This window comes from Drosophila mauritiana, chromosome 2L, assembly GCF_004382145.1.
Source record: "Drosophila mauritiana strain mau12 chromosome 2L, ASM438214v1, whole genome shotgun sequence".
In the NCBI taxonomy this organism is placed as follows: domain Eukaryota; kingdom Metazoa; phylum Arthropoda; class Insecta; order Diptera; family Drosophilidae; genus Drosophila; species Drosophila mauritiana.
The window spans coordinates 16,921,086-16,939,368 of record NC_046667.1 but is presented as its reverse complement, the minus strand read 5'-3'; the positions used below and the strand labels follow the sequence as shown (position 1 = coordinate 16,939,368).

At 39.3% G+C, this 18,283-nt stretch overlaps 1 protein-coding gene across 2 annotated transcripts; it reads left to right on the top strand.

Annotated features, from left to right (window-relative positions):
• Window positions 1-39: 39 nt before the first annotated feature.
• LOC117137178 (leucine-rich repeat and calponin homology domain-containing protein) lies at window positions 40-16,787 on the top strand. 2 transcript variants are annotated; one of them, XM_033298505.1, is made up of 8 exons: window positions 40-687; window positions 9,498-10,015; window positions 10,085-10,662; window positions 10,724-11,336; window positions 11,396-11,533; window positions 11,599-11,676; window positions 12,390-13,367; window positions 15,915-16,787. In XM_033298505.1, exons 1-8 carry the CDS (start codon window positions 375-377, stop codon window positions 16,104-16,106), a joined length of 3,408 nt encoding a protein of 1,135 aa, XP_033154396.1. In that variant the 5' UTR covers window positions 40-374; the 3' UTR covers window positions 16,107-16,787. The 2 variants fall into 2 exon arrangements, with proteins under 2 accessions (XP_033154396.1, XP_033154388.1); XM_033298497.1 differs by lacking the exon at window positions 12,390-13,367 and having other exon boundaries at window positions 43-687.
• Window positions 16,788-18,283: the final 1,496 nt, after the last annotated feature.

Sequence of the window (18,283 nt, the reverse complement as noted above, 5' to 3'; positions counted from 1 at the left end):
GTTTCCAGCGCTGCCCAAGTAGCATCGCATAAACCGATTCAGTTGTTTTTCGATTTTCGTTGTGCACTGTCGCTCGTCCGCGGCGTGAGTTTGTGCGTGTGTGAGTGCGCGTGTGTGCGAGGAGGCAAAGAAGAGGAAGCAAGAAGGAAGCCGCAAAAGGAAAATCCAATTCCGAGAAATCTTATCAATGAGCCAAGAAGACGTACACTAAATGGAAAATAATCGAGATGCGTGCGTTTCAATAGAGCAAATTTAGTTTCGAGTTTCGGTTTCTTTCGGCACTTCACTCCGTTTCCTTATCGGTGTGATAGTTCAGCGCGTGCGTGTGTGTGTGTGTGCAAGTGTGTGGAAGTGTCGCCACGCCTACACGGGAAATGGCAGCAACGGTTTACCAACGCCTACATAGCGTCGCAGTCGGCGTCGGCAGCGCCGCTGGCAGCGCTATCGGCAGCGGGTCGGCTTCGCTTCCAGGATCTGGAACAGGATCGAGATCTGGAATAGGCAACGCTGGAAACACCTCCTCCTCCACCTCGTCCGCCCTGCTCAGTCACTCCCAGCTGACGCGCTCCCTGGAAAGAATCCTGGAAGAAGCGCACTTCAGCGGCGAACTGATCCTGACCAATCGCAAGCTGAAGGACTTTCCCAGGACTGGAACGAAGTACTCACTTACCGACACCGTCATCGCAGGTGCGTACCGCTTTTGTATATACAGTGTATACTTTTGTATACAGTGTATATTTCGTAAGGGAGAACAAAGGAAAGGTGTTTTTCAATCAGGTTTCGTAGCTCCGGCAAAAAAATTTGGGTTTTTATTACTTCCTAAATATAAATTATTTCTTAATAATATTTAATGCACAAATCTAATCACATTTTATTGGAAAGAGCATACATTTTTATGTTACAATGTTAAAGGGTATTAAAGTTGTTTAGAAAATTGTTAGTTATTAAGTTTTCTTTTGACAGAAAAAGTAAAAGTTGAGTTTACATATGTACAAGTACTGATAAAGCAATTAAATTAGTTGCTTATCGCAAATGTTTGGCGTATGTGTATACCTTTAGGGCGCGGCATTTGAGAAAAGGAGGTTTGTTGCCGGTGAGCTAACGAAGTTTTTCCATCTCCGTTGCAGTGGCGAATTTTCCTTTTGTTGCTTGAAAATCAATAATTTGCAGCAGCCGTCGGAGGTTCATCCTTTTCCTCCTTTTCTGTCCTCCCATCAGCTGCTCTTTCTCTCTGCGGCTCTCCCATTCTCTCCCTTTTCGGACCGCGCTCAAGGACAATAATTACCGCCGTTTTTCGCTCTTCGCCACTTTGCACTATTCGTGTTATCCTTACTTATTTTTGTTTCGCCGCAGCCGGCACGAAAATTTTGTCGAAGTTCAACCAACTTTCGTTTTTGTTAGGACCAAAAAATATGCACCAGCGGAGAAATAGTAAATGGGAAATACCCACCCAGAAAATTCACCGCCCTCTCGCAGGACCCCGCCCCCTCTCACAGCTGCTGCTACCCTCGAACAGATGTTCTCACAACGGGACATGTCTCTCATCGATTTTTACTTGTGTTTGTTGTATACACATACAGTAAACGCTCTGAAAGGCGAAAGGACACGTAGATAAGGTTAGCTGTCATTCTAATCGCTGAAAAAAGCAGGATATGACAATTTATCTATATTCTACCATCTAACAATACTTCACAGATCGAAGATTATGTTCATTGATATGAGAAAGATTATAAACTAAAAATTTATTTTAGTTTTTTTCTTTTAATTACTTTTACGAAGTAAATTCCAACTACGAGATCTTATTATTAATATTGGGACTTATTATGAACAATGAATGTCACCTTTCAGAGGACGCACTGTATTTTCGGTGGAAATGTCTGGAATAGAAGGGATCTTTTTATTTTTGGACTGCGAAGATTAATTGCCGTGGAAGAGAGATAAAAATAAATTGTGTCATAAATTGAAAACTAATTTGGTAAAAGAACAGGAAAAGAATTCAATAAAAATTCCACTTAGCCTGTGCCTCTGATGATGGATAGTACCGGAATTGAAAAACAACAAAAAGAAACAAAATTTTCAGTTTGTCTAGCATTAATTCAATTAAAATTGCATTTTTATAAAGCAAATATAAATTGATTAATTAATGAAACTGAATTGAATGATGCAGTTCGATATTGAAAAGAGTACGTAACAAATTTAAGAAGGTTTCAATTAACATTAGGATACAAGAAGTGTTTAATTTGTTTAAAATAAAGAGATAAAACTTACTTCCCCCCTAACCTAGGAAATATATTTTTAATTTCCTTCCAATCCACTCCGCTCCCCGTTTTCCGCCTACGTGACTTGGTTTTCGAATTAAGCTGTGACAATCCGTGACTTATGGTCACGCGCTATCTGCTCGAAATGGGGAAACGATCCCTTCTTCTTTGGAAAACCCTTCCCCACATGGAGAGCCAACGAGCTTCCGGTTTTTCGTTCATTTTCGAATAAGTTTCATGCGTTTTCTCACCAGCAATTGAGTCATCGACTGCGAAGGCGTGACTAATTACTAATTAAAATGCTGGATTTTTGGTGTGAATGGACATGTGGAAAATGGAAAACAGGGGGAAATCGAGATACGTTGAACCTCTCGTTAAGGGTTAATCTTTGGGGAAAATATTTGTAAATACACCCTAGCGAAGAACCTCTACAAATTGCCTCTTCGAGAACAATGAAGCCACCCTCGGCGAAGGGTTTTCGCAAGTGGGGGCGGTGGACTTTAAGAGGTGGCAACGGCTCTTAGCCTTAATGGCTTGCAACCACAAGGGTTTCGAGTTTCCAAGAAATCGATGATTCTAAAGCAAAAGAAAGTCAAAGAAACAGAAACAGAAAAAACGAGGGGATACACCGACCATTTTTCTTTTTTCTTTATTTGCACGCATGCCATTTGCAACCCCCGAAATGGCATGAAATTAAGGGGAATGGGCAGGCGCCTGTCAGCATTTCCTAAAATCATTTGTTGTTGCGGCCACCCCACCCACACTTTTTTGCAGTGCATTCCTTTGGGGCGTTTAATTAACACGCGTGTCACGTAAATCAAACAGAACCATAAACAAAACCTAGACAAAGGCCGGCACAAGAAAGAGTCAATCGAGTGGAGCGGAAAATCAACAGCAGGAAATTGTTTAAAGTAATTGCATCGAGAAGGAAAAAGCGCCAAACGGGTACAAAATTGCAGCTGGCCTCAGCAGAAATTGTGAGAAGAGAAGCCCAAGCAAATGCAAGAAGGTAGCAACAGCAGCAGCAACATGCAGCAGCAACTTCAACTCGCAGCAGCAACAGCAGCTGCGCAGACCGCAAAGTTGGCGCCGGCTTAGGAATCAGCAGCTGACGAAAGTGCTGTCCATTTTAACTTTTTATAGCTATAAATAGGGAGTTTAGCGAAAACTGTTTGAGAATATAACAAACTCACTCAAAATAAATATGTATGTATGGAAATGTAACAGCAATGATCGCGTGGTGTCCTTCGTCACTGAGCGGTTTAACGGTGATGCCCACTTGGATACTTGTAGCCATAAACAGGGAGTTTAGGGTTTACTCTTTCACTATAATAAAAACTCTGTATAACAATTTTTCGATTTTGTCACAAAATTATTATAAAAATGTAAATGTAAATGTAACACACACCTTCGTTACTAAGTGGATCCACAGTGATGCCACTTTGGCTTTTTATAGCCTCAAACAGGGAGCTTAGTGTAATAGAGTGCTTTTATACAATTACCGAAAACGTATCTCCTGTGTCCATCGTTACTAAGTGGATCCAAAATGACATACTATATTATACTATACAATACTATAACAAAGCAGTTTCGTTTCCTTACTTGACCATTTAGCTTAGACTTGTTTAGAAATACCGATAAACACTATTAAGTTCGATGTTTTATTAATATTTGTTTATTTAATTAAAAAATTGTCAAAATTGAGAGGTTCGTACCGTACGTCTAAACTATAATTCATATCATTACTAGCAAGCAGGTTTTCATAAGCTTTTTTAGTAGACACTTGGGGCGGATTTTCTTATAGTCACAATACTTTTTTCCAGACTGAATAAAACTTCTGCCAAGTGACCGAGAACAAGAAATCTTTTCTGTTTGGGGAAGTCAAAGTACCGGCAAACAAAACAACAGCAAACTTATAGAGCGAGGGGAAACGCTTTTGTCGTGTGTATCCGACGCGTATATTTGTTGTTTGCATTGTAAATATGATGGGGCATAAAAAGACAGCTAGTCTGGTTTTTTGTACTTTTATTGCTATTTATTCTCCGTCTGCAGCGGACAAAAGAGGAAATGCGACCGCCGCAGCACGTCGCTTATCTCCAGTGGCTGTCAAACTGCACGGTTCATGGCTTGCATGCACAATGCAGAAAGGAAAACATAAAAAAATCATTGGACTTAGCGATGGTATCATGATAAAGTACTTCCCAGAAAGTCGATTGTGAAATAAATACCCAAGAAATTGATATGTTAATGAAAATGTATTACAGACTATTGATCAAAAAACACTATCTTCCACAGAAATATTTTGTATTTTAGGTAATAGGTTAGGTTAGATACTGGGAATATTTTGGAATGGACTTTCCCACACTAGTATTATGCCTTGTTGAAAGCCTCTTGGCAAACAAATTATTCAATGAGCAGAAACTACATGTGTACACACCGAATTTACTGGCCATTGCATATGGATCGCGACATACCCCTTATATTATATCCATTTCTAAATGCACCCTCATTCTGCTTATTGCGGGTTTAAAAATAACATTATTATTTCAGCGATAAATGCAATTTGCTTGTCTCCTCGCTTGCTTATCTGCAGTTGAACGACTTATGTAGATGTACGTATATGTTCGTATTTATTAATATGTATGTATGTATCTATGTACATATCTTAGCCAATTGAGGGCAGTACAAACTTGACACAGATAACCGCGAATTATGCATTGAGTCATTTCCATTAATTTATAAATGTAAGCATTATTTAACAGGCGACGGGCCAACGTTTCTAGTTTCTTAATTGCTGTGCACAGCACGCGCTCATAAAAGAGAATCTAAGAGAACAAAAGATAGATCTGATTACAAGCATTGCTTACAGTGGGCACGCGCTGTAATGGACTGATAGCTAATACCTATGGGGAATATTTTATCATATCTAGAATGATAAATGGGCTCAATCATAATAGTTATATTTTGTTTAAAAAATAAAATGTCAAAATATCAAGAGTCTTTTATGTACGAGGTATTACTGTGAGGAAAACCTTTTATTCCGCTGTTTGTTTTTGCTTTGGAAATATGTGACTTAGAAAATCACAGCTGTTACACTTTGAATTTGGAAGAAAAACATTAATCAGCAGCAGCGAGAAAAACAACGAATTCATAGCTGCTTCCAAATATTTGTTAAATATTTGTTTTCTTGGTTGTTTACACTTGGCCAACACAGATTTCCAATGTTTGCTCTGTGATTAAACGGGCATAAAGAACAGACCGGCGATGAAGAAGAAATGCTGCGCGAAAGTGCAGTGTCTAAAATAAACAAAGTGGAACAGAACAGACTTTTCTAGGGAAGTGGGCGTGTGTGTTTGTGTTGGGAATTAAAATCGGTATCTATCTACACACACATGTGTGTGTATCTGTGTTTTGAGTGCTTCCAGCTTGCAATATCAAAAAGTAATCAATCGATGGGGCAAGAGCCCACTGCGATTTTCCATATTATTTATTTTGATTAGTTAGATGTGCGCACATATGTATGTACATACGTAGTTGGGACATTGCCCTATATATGAGAGTGCTTCTCAAGTGGTTTTCAATACAATTCCACAGAGTGTAATATAAATAAACAAAACTTTATTGCTAAGTGGCTCGTTTGGGGTTTCTGAAGAGAGAATTGCCTATGTTTTGATTCTGGGAAAATGTTATGCGATAAAAAATAGTTTAAGGAATGTGAATATTGGTTTAGTGGCTTATCAGCATGTATGTGTGGTCCCCATTTATGTAAATATATTTAGTTTGCTTCCTGTTTGCAAAGCACCCATTAACTTTCCCGTGCCCTATGCATAATGATTCATATTCCCATCGCCCCACTTAAGACCCACCAATTTAGCAATAACACTCAGACAAATTAATTTCAATAAATCCATCAATAGAATCCACTGTGCCCGTATGTGTGCCCCTTCGTTTTCTTAATGGTCAGTCAATATCAATGTACAGACATGCAGAGGCTTCCACATCCATATACACATTCATGTTCGGCAAAGTCAAAATAGAATACCACGCGAGCCAAATAAAGTAGCGACGGTATGGGTAACGTGTTCCAGCTCCATTCTGGGCTGGTGGAGATTCCGCCGCCCACATGGCTAGACTCGAAAGTTACCAAAAACGAAACAGCTGAGGGCAACGATACAAAGCTCCATTTGCCAATACAGTTGGAGCGCCATCAATTTAATTTTTTGCTTCTTCCGGTTTGGGCCCACGCCCTTCAAAATGGAAATGCCACTCAATGTCTGCCACATGCGCCTTTTTTTTGTGGTATAAACTTTTTGACCAGCAGCAAGGTATGTGTGGATATGTTGAATGATTGAGTAGTAAGAAATTAAATTTATATTTATTTCGTATAACTTATTTTTAGAAATCCACACTCATCGATCCTCTTGATGGTTGATGATTGGTTTTTGGAATATGACTTAACAAAGCTTATCAAAGTAGTGTCCTTATCAAACTGATACCAACTTCATGCGCATATCTATCATTTTATGGCCTAATCTCTTCAATCATAAAACTGTAAATATATTGCAATAATCAGCTGCTCCGTATGTATGAAACATATGGGTGGTCTGAACAAAAAAAATTACTAAATCGACGTTGCTGTCATATACCTTTAAGTTCCACGCACCTTTTTTTTTAGAGGAATTTATGCAAATGCAATTGTTTGAATCCCCATTACCTCCAAGGAGCGTCATAACCGAGACGTTCCCTGCTCCACTTACATCATCAAATTGCTCCATTGCCATGCGAGCGCCCGTTGGCAAAGTTGACTTTGGGCGTTGCTCGAGTCCATGTTTGTTCCAAATCCCCAGGCGCACCCTGTTTTTTCGGCTGGATGAAATGCCTGCGTGGTCCGAGGACAATTTCTGCAGTATTTATGACATTATGGTTTGGTGGGCCTCAGGCGGGCAAATAAAAATGAAAATTAAAAAGTAACGCGAGTATTAAAAGAGGAAAACAAAACAATGATGGCACTTTGCATTTTTTCGGCGTGTCAAACAATTTGATTTATTTTGCGAGACGTAAAAAACACATTTTCGCCTGTCGCATTGCGTTGAAGTTGGCCAAAAGCCAGCTGGGGCCAGAAAAAAGGGGGGAATGAGCGGGGAAATAGAGTGGAAACTCTTGGAAAACTGCCAGTGAAAGCAGAATTGAGCAGGTGTCGCTAGAGATAAAAAATATCTTCGTCACGGGTCTGCAGGTTCAAAGTACAAAGTCGCTCCTGGTCCCAGTTTGTCCTAAATTGATGCCTCCGCATCAGGGAAATCCAATTTCCGCATCCTCGAACAACTTTTCAAACCAAGCCATCCCATCCCGACGTCATTGGCCGGCAAGGGTTTATTCAACTTAACAGGATGCAACACAAAAAAGGATAATGCACTCGTAGAAAAAATGTGGCAAGAAGGGGCAGTGCAACTTCTTTCTAGATATAACTTTCTAACTATCTATATATGTTATAGTTTTTAATTTAGTGCTGCAAATCTACATTGTTTTCTTAGTCGAGAATCAGTATTAAATCTTTTAAAAGACACACCTAAGTTTACCTTTTCTGTTAGTGTAGAATTGTTGCCGGTTCTTAGCGTTGCATCACTGTAAGCTCATATTGTATGCAACAGCAGTAGGAGCTCTCCATGTGGCAGGTTAATGTCTAGATGCTACCGAAGTCAAGTTCCCATTCATTCAGCGCCTTTGTTCGCAGGAAGATATATGTGCATAGTCTACAATGTCTAGTCTCAGTGACTCCCCCCGTGCGTAAATCAGTTCGCAGCTGTCGCCAGTCCCGCAGTCAGTTATTCAGTCAGTCAATCATTCAGTCACTTATTCACTTTAGCCAGTTTTAGTTGTCCCAGCAGCAATTGCTCATTTCTGGTTTCCACTGTGTTTTTGGCAAGTTGCGTAAAATGCGCCTGAAGGAAGGTGAGGAGGTAATGGCAGACTGGTCCGCGGGTCGTTAATTTTTACGATATGGCTATTAAAATTCACCAACTTCATACGCACTGTTTGCCAAGTACTTTAACTACTTGAAAAAGGTGAAGTGTAGACCAGCAAACAGACCGCATTATTCAAATTTTACATACTGAATTTCTACCATTTGAGTATTGTAGTTGTATGCGGAATTTTAATTGAAAGTAATATCAAAAATTGTAGTTTTTAGATAACTGTATGGTGCTATTTACCAGAAGGCCTCTGATTTATTTGACCAATCTCCTCCGCTGCCTTCTAGTTTTGTCTAATGGATGCCATGCCATCCTGGGCCAGCTGGCATGGAATAGAAGCACACATCCAAGTCCACAACATCCGCTGATCGAAATTAGTTTCTATATATTTGATCTCCTATCGAACCAACTCCTATCGAAACCAACTTTACCACCAGGGTTGCCATCCATGTAGAAAGCCAAATATAAGAATTATCCTTGAGATCTATTTGTTTCAAATAGAAGATATGTGTATTGCATGGTTTTATACGATACATTTATACCGATCTGCCCAATTTTTTATTTCTTTGCTCACAATTAAACGTTGTCTTTTAAAATATTAAATTCCAATTTGTGTTAGTACTATTGCTACACAATCGTCATTTGAAGTACAAATAATACGAATGTAAAATGTAAATTCAATAAAATATTAACACATATATTTCACCTCCTGCCAGTCCGCCGCAGTATTTTTCATTTTCCTTATTTTTTGGTTGATTTATACATAACCGCTCCCCCACAAAGTCGCAGTTTTCGTGCTGTTTGCGCTCATTTTGCATGCAAATTCATTTAGTAAATTAATTGCCCACTCCGGAGGCACTTGCCCACTTTTTGAAATTCTCTCCGGTATGCCAAAGGGTATGCTGGGATATCCAAATCTTCGACATTCCCCCAGGACAACAACATATACGTTTTTCAAAACAAATCTCTGCAATGCGTTCTTTTGATTAGTTATTATATGATTTAATTCCATAAAACAATATAAATAAAACGAATCCACCAGAGGGCATTCGAAAGTCGAGTAACTCGGCCTTATTAGCATTACTCTTCCTGTTGGCTGGAATGGGGCGAATCAAATTGCCGGCAGATTGAGGTCAGGCGCTCCACTGTGGCGTGGAGTGCAAATGGAAATGGAAGTGCGAGTCAAATGGAACAAGGGTTCGGGTTCACTCAACATCCCCCAACTGGATCCAAATTAATATGTGCCCTCTGCTTCTTCCATTTACAGATCTTTCCCGGAATAGATTCGCCGAGCTGCCTGAGGAAGTGACTACGTTCGCCTTCCTAGAGACCCTGCTACTGTATCACAACACGATTCGCAGCATTCCGGAATCGGTGAAGCAGCTATCATCGCTGACCTATTTGGATCTGCGCAGCAATCAGTTGTCCTCGCTGCCCCGCGAGATTTGTTTCCTGCCTCTTCAGGTTCTGCTGGTTTCCAACAATCGATTGTCTTCGCTACCAGATGAACTGGGTCGATTGGATCAGACACTGACCGATCTGGATGCTTCGTATAATCAGTTGGCCAATCTACCCGCTCGTCTGGGTGAGCTGAGATCCCTGCGTTCGCTCTCGTTGAGAAGCAATCTCTTGCTGTATCTGCCCAGGGAGCTTACCTGCTTGAGTTTGATATCATTGGACGTGAGCAACAACAAGATCGCTAGCCTGCCTCTCGAGATTCGTCACATGAGCACTTTGGTAGAGCTGCAGCTAGAGAACAATCCTCTGACCTCGCCTCCAGCTAGCGTATGTTTATATAATCATTGTTATGCATACAATACATATTTTAAATTACCTTTGCTTTAAATCTTATAGCTATGCATGCGCGGTCTTGTGCACGTGTTCAAGTTTTTGGAAACGCAGGCCACCAAGGACGAGAAGGGATCCCGGTCGGGTGGCAACTACGATGGGTACACCACATTGCGAAGAGCTCCTCGACATAATTCCAGCGGCAATGTTCTTGAAGCTAGCACCACTGGCAGCACTAACAACCAGCGAAGGCATCAAGTCGACTCGGGATATAACACCAGCGATGGCTTGGACAAGCGCTGGTCGCACGACGCTCCTGCTAAATCGAAAACGGATTCACCGCTGCACTGTGTTTCCAATTCGGCAGCAGCCACTTTGCCCAGGACGCTGCCAAGTGCGGTTCATTCGCAAGCGGATCTGATGGACGCATCCCTTACCTCCAGCACTAGCACCATTGTGGATGAGAGTCTCACTTTGAGTCCCACATCATCGCCCTGCAAGTTGAGCTATGCACACTCGAATAGCTCCAGTAATGGATCGTCGCCGGATCAGGACGACGACATAATGCTGGACCACCAGGAGCGCACTGTTCACCACGCCAATGGAAAATCCGGAAAAGGTCTTGGCAATATTCAGACATACAAGTAAGAACACTGCAATTATGCCCATTCATTTTTAATTTACGAATTTTCTTACGAAAAACAGGGAGTACAAGGAGGCCCTTAAGCAGCAGCGCAACCAGGAGATCAGCGTCTATAAGCAAAAGCATCCGAATGCCAACCACAGTCCCAATGACGACGAGGATCTTTCTCCGTCACCGCCGGGCATTTCAAACGGATCTTCCTCGAACACACTGCCAAAGTCTATTATGAAACAGAATAGCAACCAAATTGGTTACAATGGGAATGGAAATGGAAGCGCGAACGGAAATGGAGTCGATGATGTTGTTATACCAAAGAAACCCATCCAGAAAGTGATTCCCTCTCGGATTACAGAAATAAAGCCAGCATCCACATCCGGCATTCCCTCCGCAAATTCATCGGATTGTTTGGGCTACGTTAAGCCACAGAGTCCCATGAAGAATGGCACAAGCAAATTTAATACGTCCAATGGTGGAGGAGTCCAACCAACAGTGGGAGTAGTCAGTAGCACCACCATTAAATCACCAGTCAGCTCAACCACCAAACTTGGCACAGTAAAGACGCATCGTTCGGTGACCTGGAACCATGACATCCCCGCGGAGAAGCTGAGCTTCACCATGCGCCGGGAGTTTGATCGCCAAAGGGAGGAGACTGAGTTGATGTCGCAGCTGAGAACTGTAAGTGTGAGCAGAATTTTTGAAATTCAGGAAGCTAACTTTACATATTTTTTATATAGATCATTGAAACGCGTCTGAAGATGACGTTGCCTGTGGATATTGCCTCTGCTCTGACGGATGGTGTTATACTGTGCCATTTGGCCAACTATGTGCGTCCGCGATCAGTGGCCAGCATTCATGTGCCATCTCCCGGTGTCGTAAGTGTTATCGGATTTCCTTTAAAGTTTTCATTTTAATATATATTTCATTTTCTGCATTTCAGAATAAGTTGACAATGGCCAGGTGCCGGCGGAATGTGGATAACTTCCTGGAGGCGTGTCGACGCATTGGCGTAGATGAGGTGCGTAGAAAATTTTTGTTCTTTGTCATAGAAGTGTAGTGCATTTTGAAACGGGAAAAGTGAAAGGAAATTCTTAAAATATATCGGTAGGGGGTTAAAATCATTATTATTAAAAAATACTTTTATACCCGCGAACTAGTCTCTTAGTTTTGCATTCGATTTTCTATTGAAGGTAGAATATAGGTTAGAACGAGTGTGATCGTATCACTATATCATATAGCTGCCAAAAGAATTAATCGAAAAGTAAATGTAAAAAAATTTACTTTCGATGTTTGCGATCAGATTGTTTTCTATTTCATGCAAATTTAAGGATTAATTAAAATAATAGCCTCAGATCATTCAATGTTTCTATTCGACTAGCCTTGTCTTTTTCTTGTTATAAACAATTTATTGAAATACCCGTGTTGAAATTGACTGAAATTAAAGTAAATTTTTTTTCAATTTACTCAAAATGCACTGTTCTCTAAATTTGTTTGTTCTGTAGTTCAAGTTATGGTTTAGCTTCATGGTTCAAGGTGGCGTTGGTTGCTTGGAATGCTTTATTATCCTGAGTGCTTTCCATTCGCTTTTTGTCCTAGACAATTTTAGTTTAGATTTAAGTGTAATTGAACCCCAACACACACAAAAACACACACACAAACACATACACTCACATAAAATACCCAAGAATACAAACAAGAAACTGATGCATCTGTTATTGGTGTTGGTTGCAGGAGTTGATTTGCTCCTGCGAAGATGTTGTGCCACAAATTGAACCGCAACAACCACAATTGCCACGTGCTGACGATGACTATGATGCTGATGTTTATGTCCAAGATGATGGCAGCATCAGCCGCAGCAATGACAGCAGCCACCTGCAATGCAGCGACGAATGCAACAGCAGCAGCAACCATATTAATAGAGTGCCCAATGCATTGGCCCTACTGCGCACAGTGTCCGCTCTGATTGCCATGGATGAAAATCCGTATCATCAGCAGCTTCATCATCATCTTCAGCTTCAGCTGGAGCAGCACCACTTCGAGCAAGAGCAATTCAGTGAGCCAACTACCTGCAGCCAACAGCAAGAACAGATGTTGCTGTTGCAGCAGCAACAGCAGCAGCTAGAGCACGTTTTGTATGAGAATGGCCAGCCGAGGGCTGAAAATGATGATGGGGTTGAGGATCGTGATGATGATATAGGCAAGCGGCAGCAGCAACTAGCGACAGTGGGTCAAATGCTGCTGAAGGCGAAGCAAAAAACATATGAAAAAATAAAACACAATCTGCTAAGTGACCATGGTCAGCATAACTTCCAGGGCAATAATAACAATAGAATGTTGCACACGATTGTGGAGAATGAGCACGATGTGGCCGCCGCAGGACCGGCGGGCCATTATCAGATAATAGACGAAAAGCAAGAGGAGGAACCGTACCAGCCAAAATCAGAGGACCTGAAGGATGCAGCCGCACTGGGCAACGCGACCAAGGAAGCCATCAGCAAGCGTATCGAGTTCTTCGAGCAGCAGAAGAGTGGAAAACCAAAGCTGGAGGTCTTCAGCATCTATTTGCCCAAGGAGAAAACCAAGGAACTCGAGCTGGAGCAGAAAATAAAAGCAAAAACCAACGAAGCTGGATCTTCGATATTAAAGCACGATTCCCATACATTGACAGTGATCCTGTCATGCGTTTTCATCGCCACCTTCCTCTGGCTGGTATTTTTCCCGCTGCCTGGCTAGTCTATATAGTACAGCTTGATTTTATTATCGCCTTGGTTTGCCAGTAGAGTTAAGATCTAAAAACAATAGAGTTAAAGCTGCTTTTGCGCTTTTCCACTGGGTAGTGAGTTCTTGAGGCTGCTTTTGTTTACTGCTTAGGATTACGTCCCATATTTATGAAACATTCTATACCTAATTTTAAGCCTAAGAAATTGAAATTTCCCAAAAGACAAGCAGAATACATTGAGGCATTTAATGAGAGGAAACGCAAAGACTTTAAATCAATATTTGGCTCCTATTTCTGTATGATTATTTAAGGGTGTGCACAATCATATACAAAATATATTTTTATTGAGTAGTTCAAATATAAGTTCCAGAAATTACAAATGCTCCTTTTGCGTTTCAACCTAAAGTTCCTTTCAAAAAACCTTTTATATATTTATGTTTTCTAATTTAAAACTATTTTAATGAAAATAAGTAACATTCACAAATACTTTATGACAACTAATAATGACTGTTCTAATTTATTAGATTTTATAATAATCTCCAGACTAAATATTAATAAATATATCATATTTATATTATTTATATGTATACTACAACTTGAACTATAATTAGCATTTCATAAGTACATATTTATTTATATATCACCTACATATAACTCGACTATAAGCAAAGCTACCTTTCAACGACTTCGATTGTGCATACCCGTGGAAAATAATTGAAATAGAGCCGTTTTATAAATACCCCCCCGAGTAACCACATATTCCTAGTTCATGTACAAGCTATTGAACTCTAAATTGGATTTAGAATTAAAGAAACAAATTCGAAATTTACATTTGCTTTTAACCACGCCTCAAGTCGTGCTGAACTGAAAACAAAAACATTTCATTGCGCTTCATTTCACTAAATTTGTGCAAACCATTCAAAGTATAATTGACCTAAGTTACAACGAAACTAAATCGATTTAAGTTCTATTCATAAAGAAAATGAATTATGGTAGAAATGGAAAAGATACAATATACATGTACCAGTTCGAAGATTAGGATGAAGAGCAGGAAAGAGACTTGTTACAATTTGATGGACAGCTAACTCTTGTAGTAAGTGTGAGATGGAGCTACTGGAGGAAGGTGAAGCTGTGTGGTTTTACTTGAAGCAGGGACACTCAAAATAGTTGTAGCAGTTATATATGAAGACATAAAACTATAGCCAACCAATGTAGCCGTTTCAAAAGGATCCGTTTGACCAGAGAGAAGTTAGAGAAAAGTCTATTGTGTCAAGTGCATTACAGCATTGTTTCTAAATAATTTTTTTTATTATATTACAAAATAATTGTGTCAAAATACAGAAATATCTGAATATTTTAACAGTGCATCACCAAACATACCTTTCTTTTCTGATTCAAATTAAATGCGCACACTTTCATGTAGAAACGACCACTTAAATATAAATAATAATCACAAAACAGTGCCTTTGAATGAAGAGCGGCGACAGTCTGGTCGGCCCAAATGATCTATTACAATCTCTCCTTCTAAAAAGCAATAATTTTTCAAATAAAACGACGCTTTTCTCTATCAATTTAATTTGCAACCAAGCTCACACGACCCAACATCAAAATGTGCTAACAACATTCCTAACATTATTAATAGTTTATTTATTTAGGCATACTATTGTACTTAAACGATGAAAAATGAAATCTAATCAAATTTCTAAAAGAAACACAATCTCCAACACTCAGAAGTAAAAGATAAACATATATATTTATCTAGCGTCTAAAATCAGAAATATATATTTTGTCTAACAAAATTATTGAAGGGAAGACAAAGCATTGAGGCAGCTGTAATCAGTCATACATTTTTATGAAAATCAACACGTATTTAACACGCATATATACCTAAAAATATATAAGAAATCTCCAAAATGCAAATTAAAGCCAAAACTTTTTGTCAACATCTGTCAGTGGAATATTCCATACGCATACTTCCAAACCAAATGAAAATGAACCCCGTTGCATTTAAATTTAAGCACAAAATGTCAAATAAGCGCTATATATACAAGTGAAATCAAAGAGCAAAATATACGACAAATATACCAAAAACTAAACGTTTACAGTTTTACAACAATTGTGTCGGAGCTAAGACTCAAACCAACTGATTATTTGTCCGAAACCTTATCCAGTTGCTTACAAACTGTGGAGTACTGGGAATTTAGGAAACTTCATTTTCAAATTTTACGAAATAAATTGAAACTTTAAAATACGGTTGGATTTATATTAATGCAAAGTTATATTAAATTAATAACTGTAATTTTCTTAATTTGTTTATTTTTTTTTATTGCCAATTTATAATAGTTTCCAAATCAGTTACATCAAAGATACTTAAATACTTTCAAAGATTGTATTGATATAAATATCTGACTTCCGTATAAGTGAAATAATAACACTTTCTTCCTTAAACGCTTGCTCCAAAAATACAAAGGATTTCAAAAATTTGCTCAACCTCACAATGAAAACTTAATGTATTTGTGTAAATCTTATTTTTGTAGAATCTAATTTGCTGCGCTGCCGACGTGCTGGAGGGAAAAGGTGCCGTCCAAGTGGCCATTACGGTGGGTGAGCTTTTCCGGCTTCATGGAAATGGTGGCTGCGGCAGTGGCAACAGCAGTGGGGCCGCCACGCCCACCAAGTCGCCCACCAGAACGACACGTGCCACAATGTCGCCAACGCCATTGGCCTAAAATCGGTGGAAACAGGACACGGATGTTGAATCGGAACTCTAGGATATTCCGCTTATATCTGGATGAGTTGGCGAAATGGGTTTCCTTATGGCCGCCATATACACACTTACATAAAATACATGCCAAATGTATGATTTGTTGATACTGATATCTCACTCATTTTTCTAGGTTCGTAGTTCATTTATGTAAATACACAACAACACTCACAAGGAACACTTAAAGAAACCAAAATGCAAAGATCACAAAACAATCGAACATATATCGAATCAAATCACACAAGTCACAAGTTATTTATGCGAGTTTTTGTTTTGTGCAATTGTTTAGATTTAATTATGTATGTGCTACAATCGTCAGCTAGTTTTTTTGTTACACTTTCCCCATCACACCCATACGAGCGAAATATCGGGCCAAAATTACGACTAGCGATTAGTTGCATATTGAATACTGTTTTAAGTATGAATCACATATGAACATCCAAATATTTAGATATTTATCGAATTATTATTATGGCATATTTATTATGTAGCTTAGATGTAGATCTACGATTAACTGTGGTAAACATTTTCTACCGGCGCTGCATCATTTCTACGAATCGAATTGTACTAGACCCCTAAGTCTTGGAATATACAAATACTATATACACATATATCAAATAAAGCGGAGGAAAATTGTCATACGTAAGAACTATTTTCTTTTAATCTGGGGAAATATTTTTGCTTGCCTGCTCACCGAAAATTGGCAGAAAATGTCAACAGCTGTGGCCCAACAAAAAAATGGCGTAAAAATCCTGAAAGTTTTCTTTTGTAGTTTCATAATTTGCATAATGCGCCAAACAAACAATTGACTTTTTGGGGGTTGGGAGCTGTAAGCGGAACCAAAGCTGCTCAAGCGAAAATTAAAAACACTCGACACATCCGCCAGTTTTGTTTAGCAGCTGCTCCAATGGCAGTCATTTTGGTAAGTGAAATGTTGGCAAAGTTAACTGCAGAACAATATTTGGAAAAATTCACTTTGATAAAGTAGTTTTTAAATAATAGTAACACGTTATTTAGTAATGGTTAGATAGCTTAATGTCTTTGTGTATGTAAGTATGTATCTGAAACTTTCAGATATTTGTGTCTCATCAATTAGTCAGGACATAACCTAAGCAGCACCTATTACTAATTTACGCCTACGGCAAGGAACAAGGACACAGGACAAATAAAAGGACCTGGGCCGTAGAGAAAGTGGGTGAATCGAGTCATTTATCACTGTGAAATTTATTAAAATGATTATCTCGTATCTACATTTCGCACGGAATGCCTAATTTTTTCCAGGACAAAACAACACGCGCCTTCTTCCGAACTTCAGTTGGTTCAGGACTTTTTTTTGTGGTTTCCTATTAGGGGCACTCCGGCAGTTTTTGCCATTTTGAGCCACTGATAAGGCAAAGGAACAAAGCGTCCCAAAAGTGAGGCGGTGCACTTAGCAAAAACTGTACTTTTTGTAGGCCTTAAATATCAATCAATAGCTTCAATAAAAAATAAAAGCAATTAACTTCAATTGGTGTTTCTGGTAATTTCAACCTTTAATTTATGATAATATACATGTGGCTCTTATTACGAACATTATGATATGCAAATATATAAATTAAGGTTTACGAACTTATTCGTTTTAAAAGTTATTATTTTAAAAATTTCTTTCAGTGTCATGGGCGGAATTTTTGGTGTCCCTCGGCTGGGGCCATAGTTTAATTGTGACATCTGAACAACTCCACAACCCCTCCGCTGGAATAACGCCTCAGGAGAGGGCAATTAGTTGAACTGCGCCCTGGGGAATTGAGATAATTAAAATGACTACCACTGCTGCTGCTACATGCGGAAATATTTTTTAGCCAACTAATCTGATTGCTCCTATATCAACTCTGTCAGCTGACTGTGTTCTTCTGCGTTTGCTCACAGCCCTTTTGAGTAACGAAACAGAATCAACATTTGCATTCAATTCGATGGCAAAAAGCACTTTAATTTATTTACCCCCATTGAAAGTCATTTCGTTCTAATCCTATTAATTCAAATTCAAACACTTTTACCACCGCATCAAATAGAATTGCTTTTTGAAAGACCAAGACGAGTAGGGTAGAAATGTTTGGCTGTTCTTTTTGTGGGCGAAAAAAATTGCATTTCATTGTTTTTAGCAAT

Bases quoted from the DNA above. Each gene is read 5' to 3' on its own strand.
- LOC117137178 (XM_033298505.1), top strand. From the start codon at position 375: ATGGCAGCAACGGTTTACCAACGCCTACATAGCGTCGCAGTCGGCGTC. The intron at 11,337-11,395 runs GTAAGTGTGAGC...TTTTTTATATAG, and splicing joins TGATGTCGCAGCTGAGAACT to ATCATTGAAACGCGTCTGAA. The intron at 13,368-15,914 runs GTATTTTTCCCG...TTATTTTTGTAG, and splicing joins TCGCCACCTTCCTCTGGCTG to AATCTAATTTGCTGCGCTGC.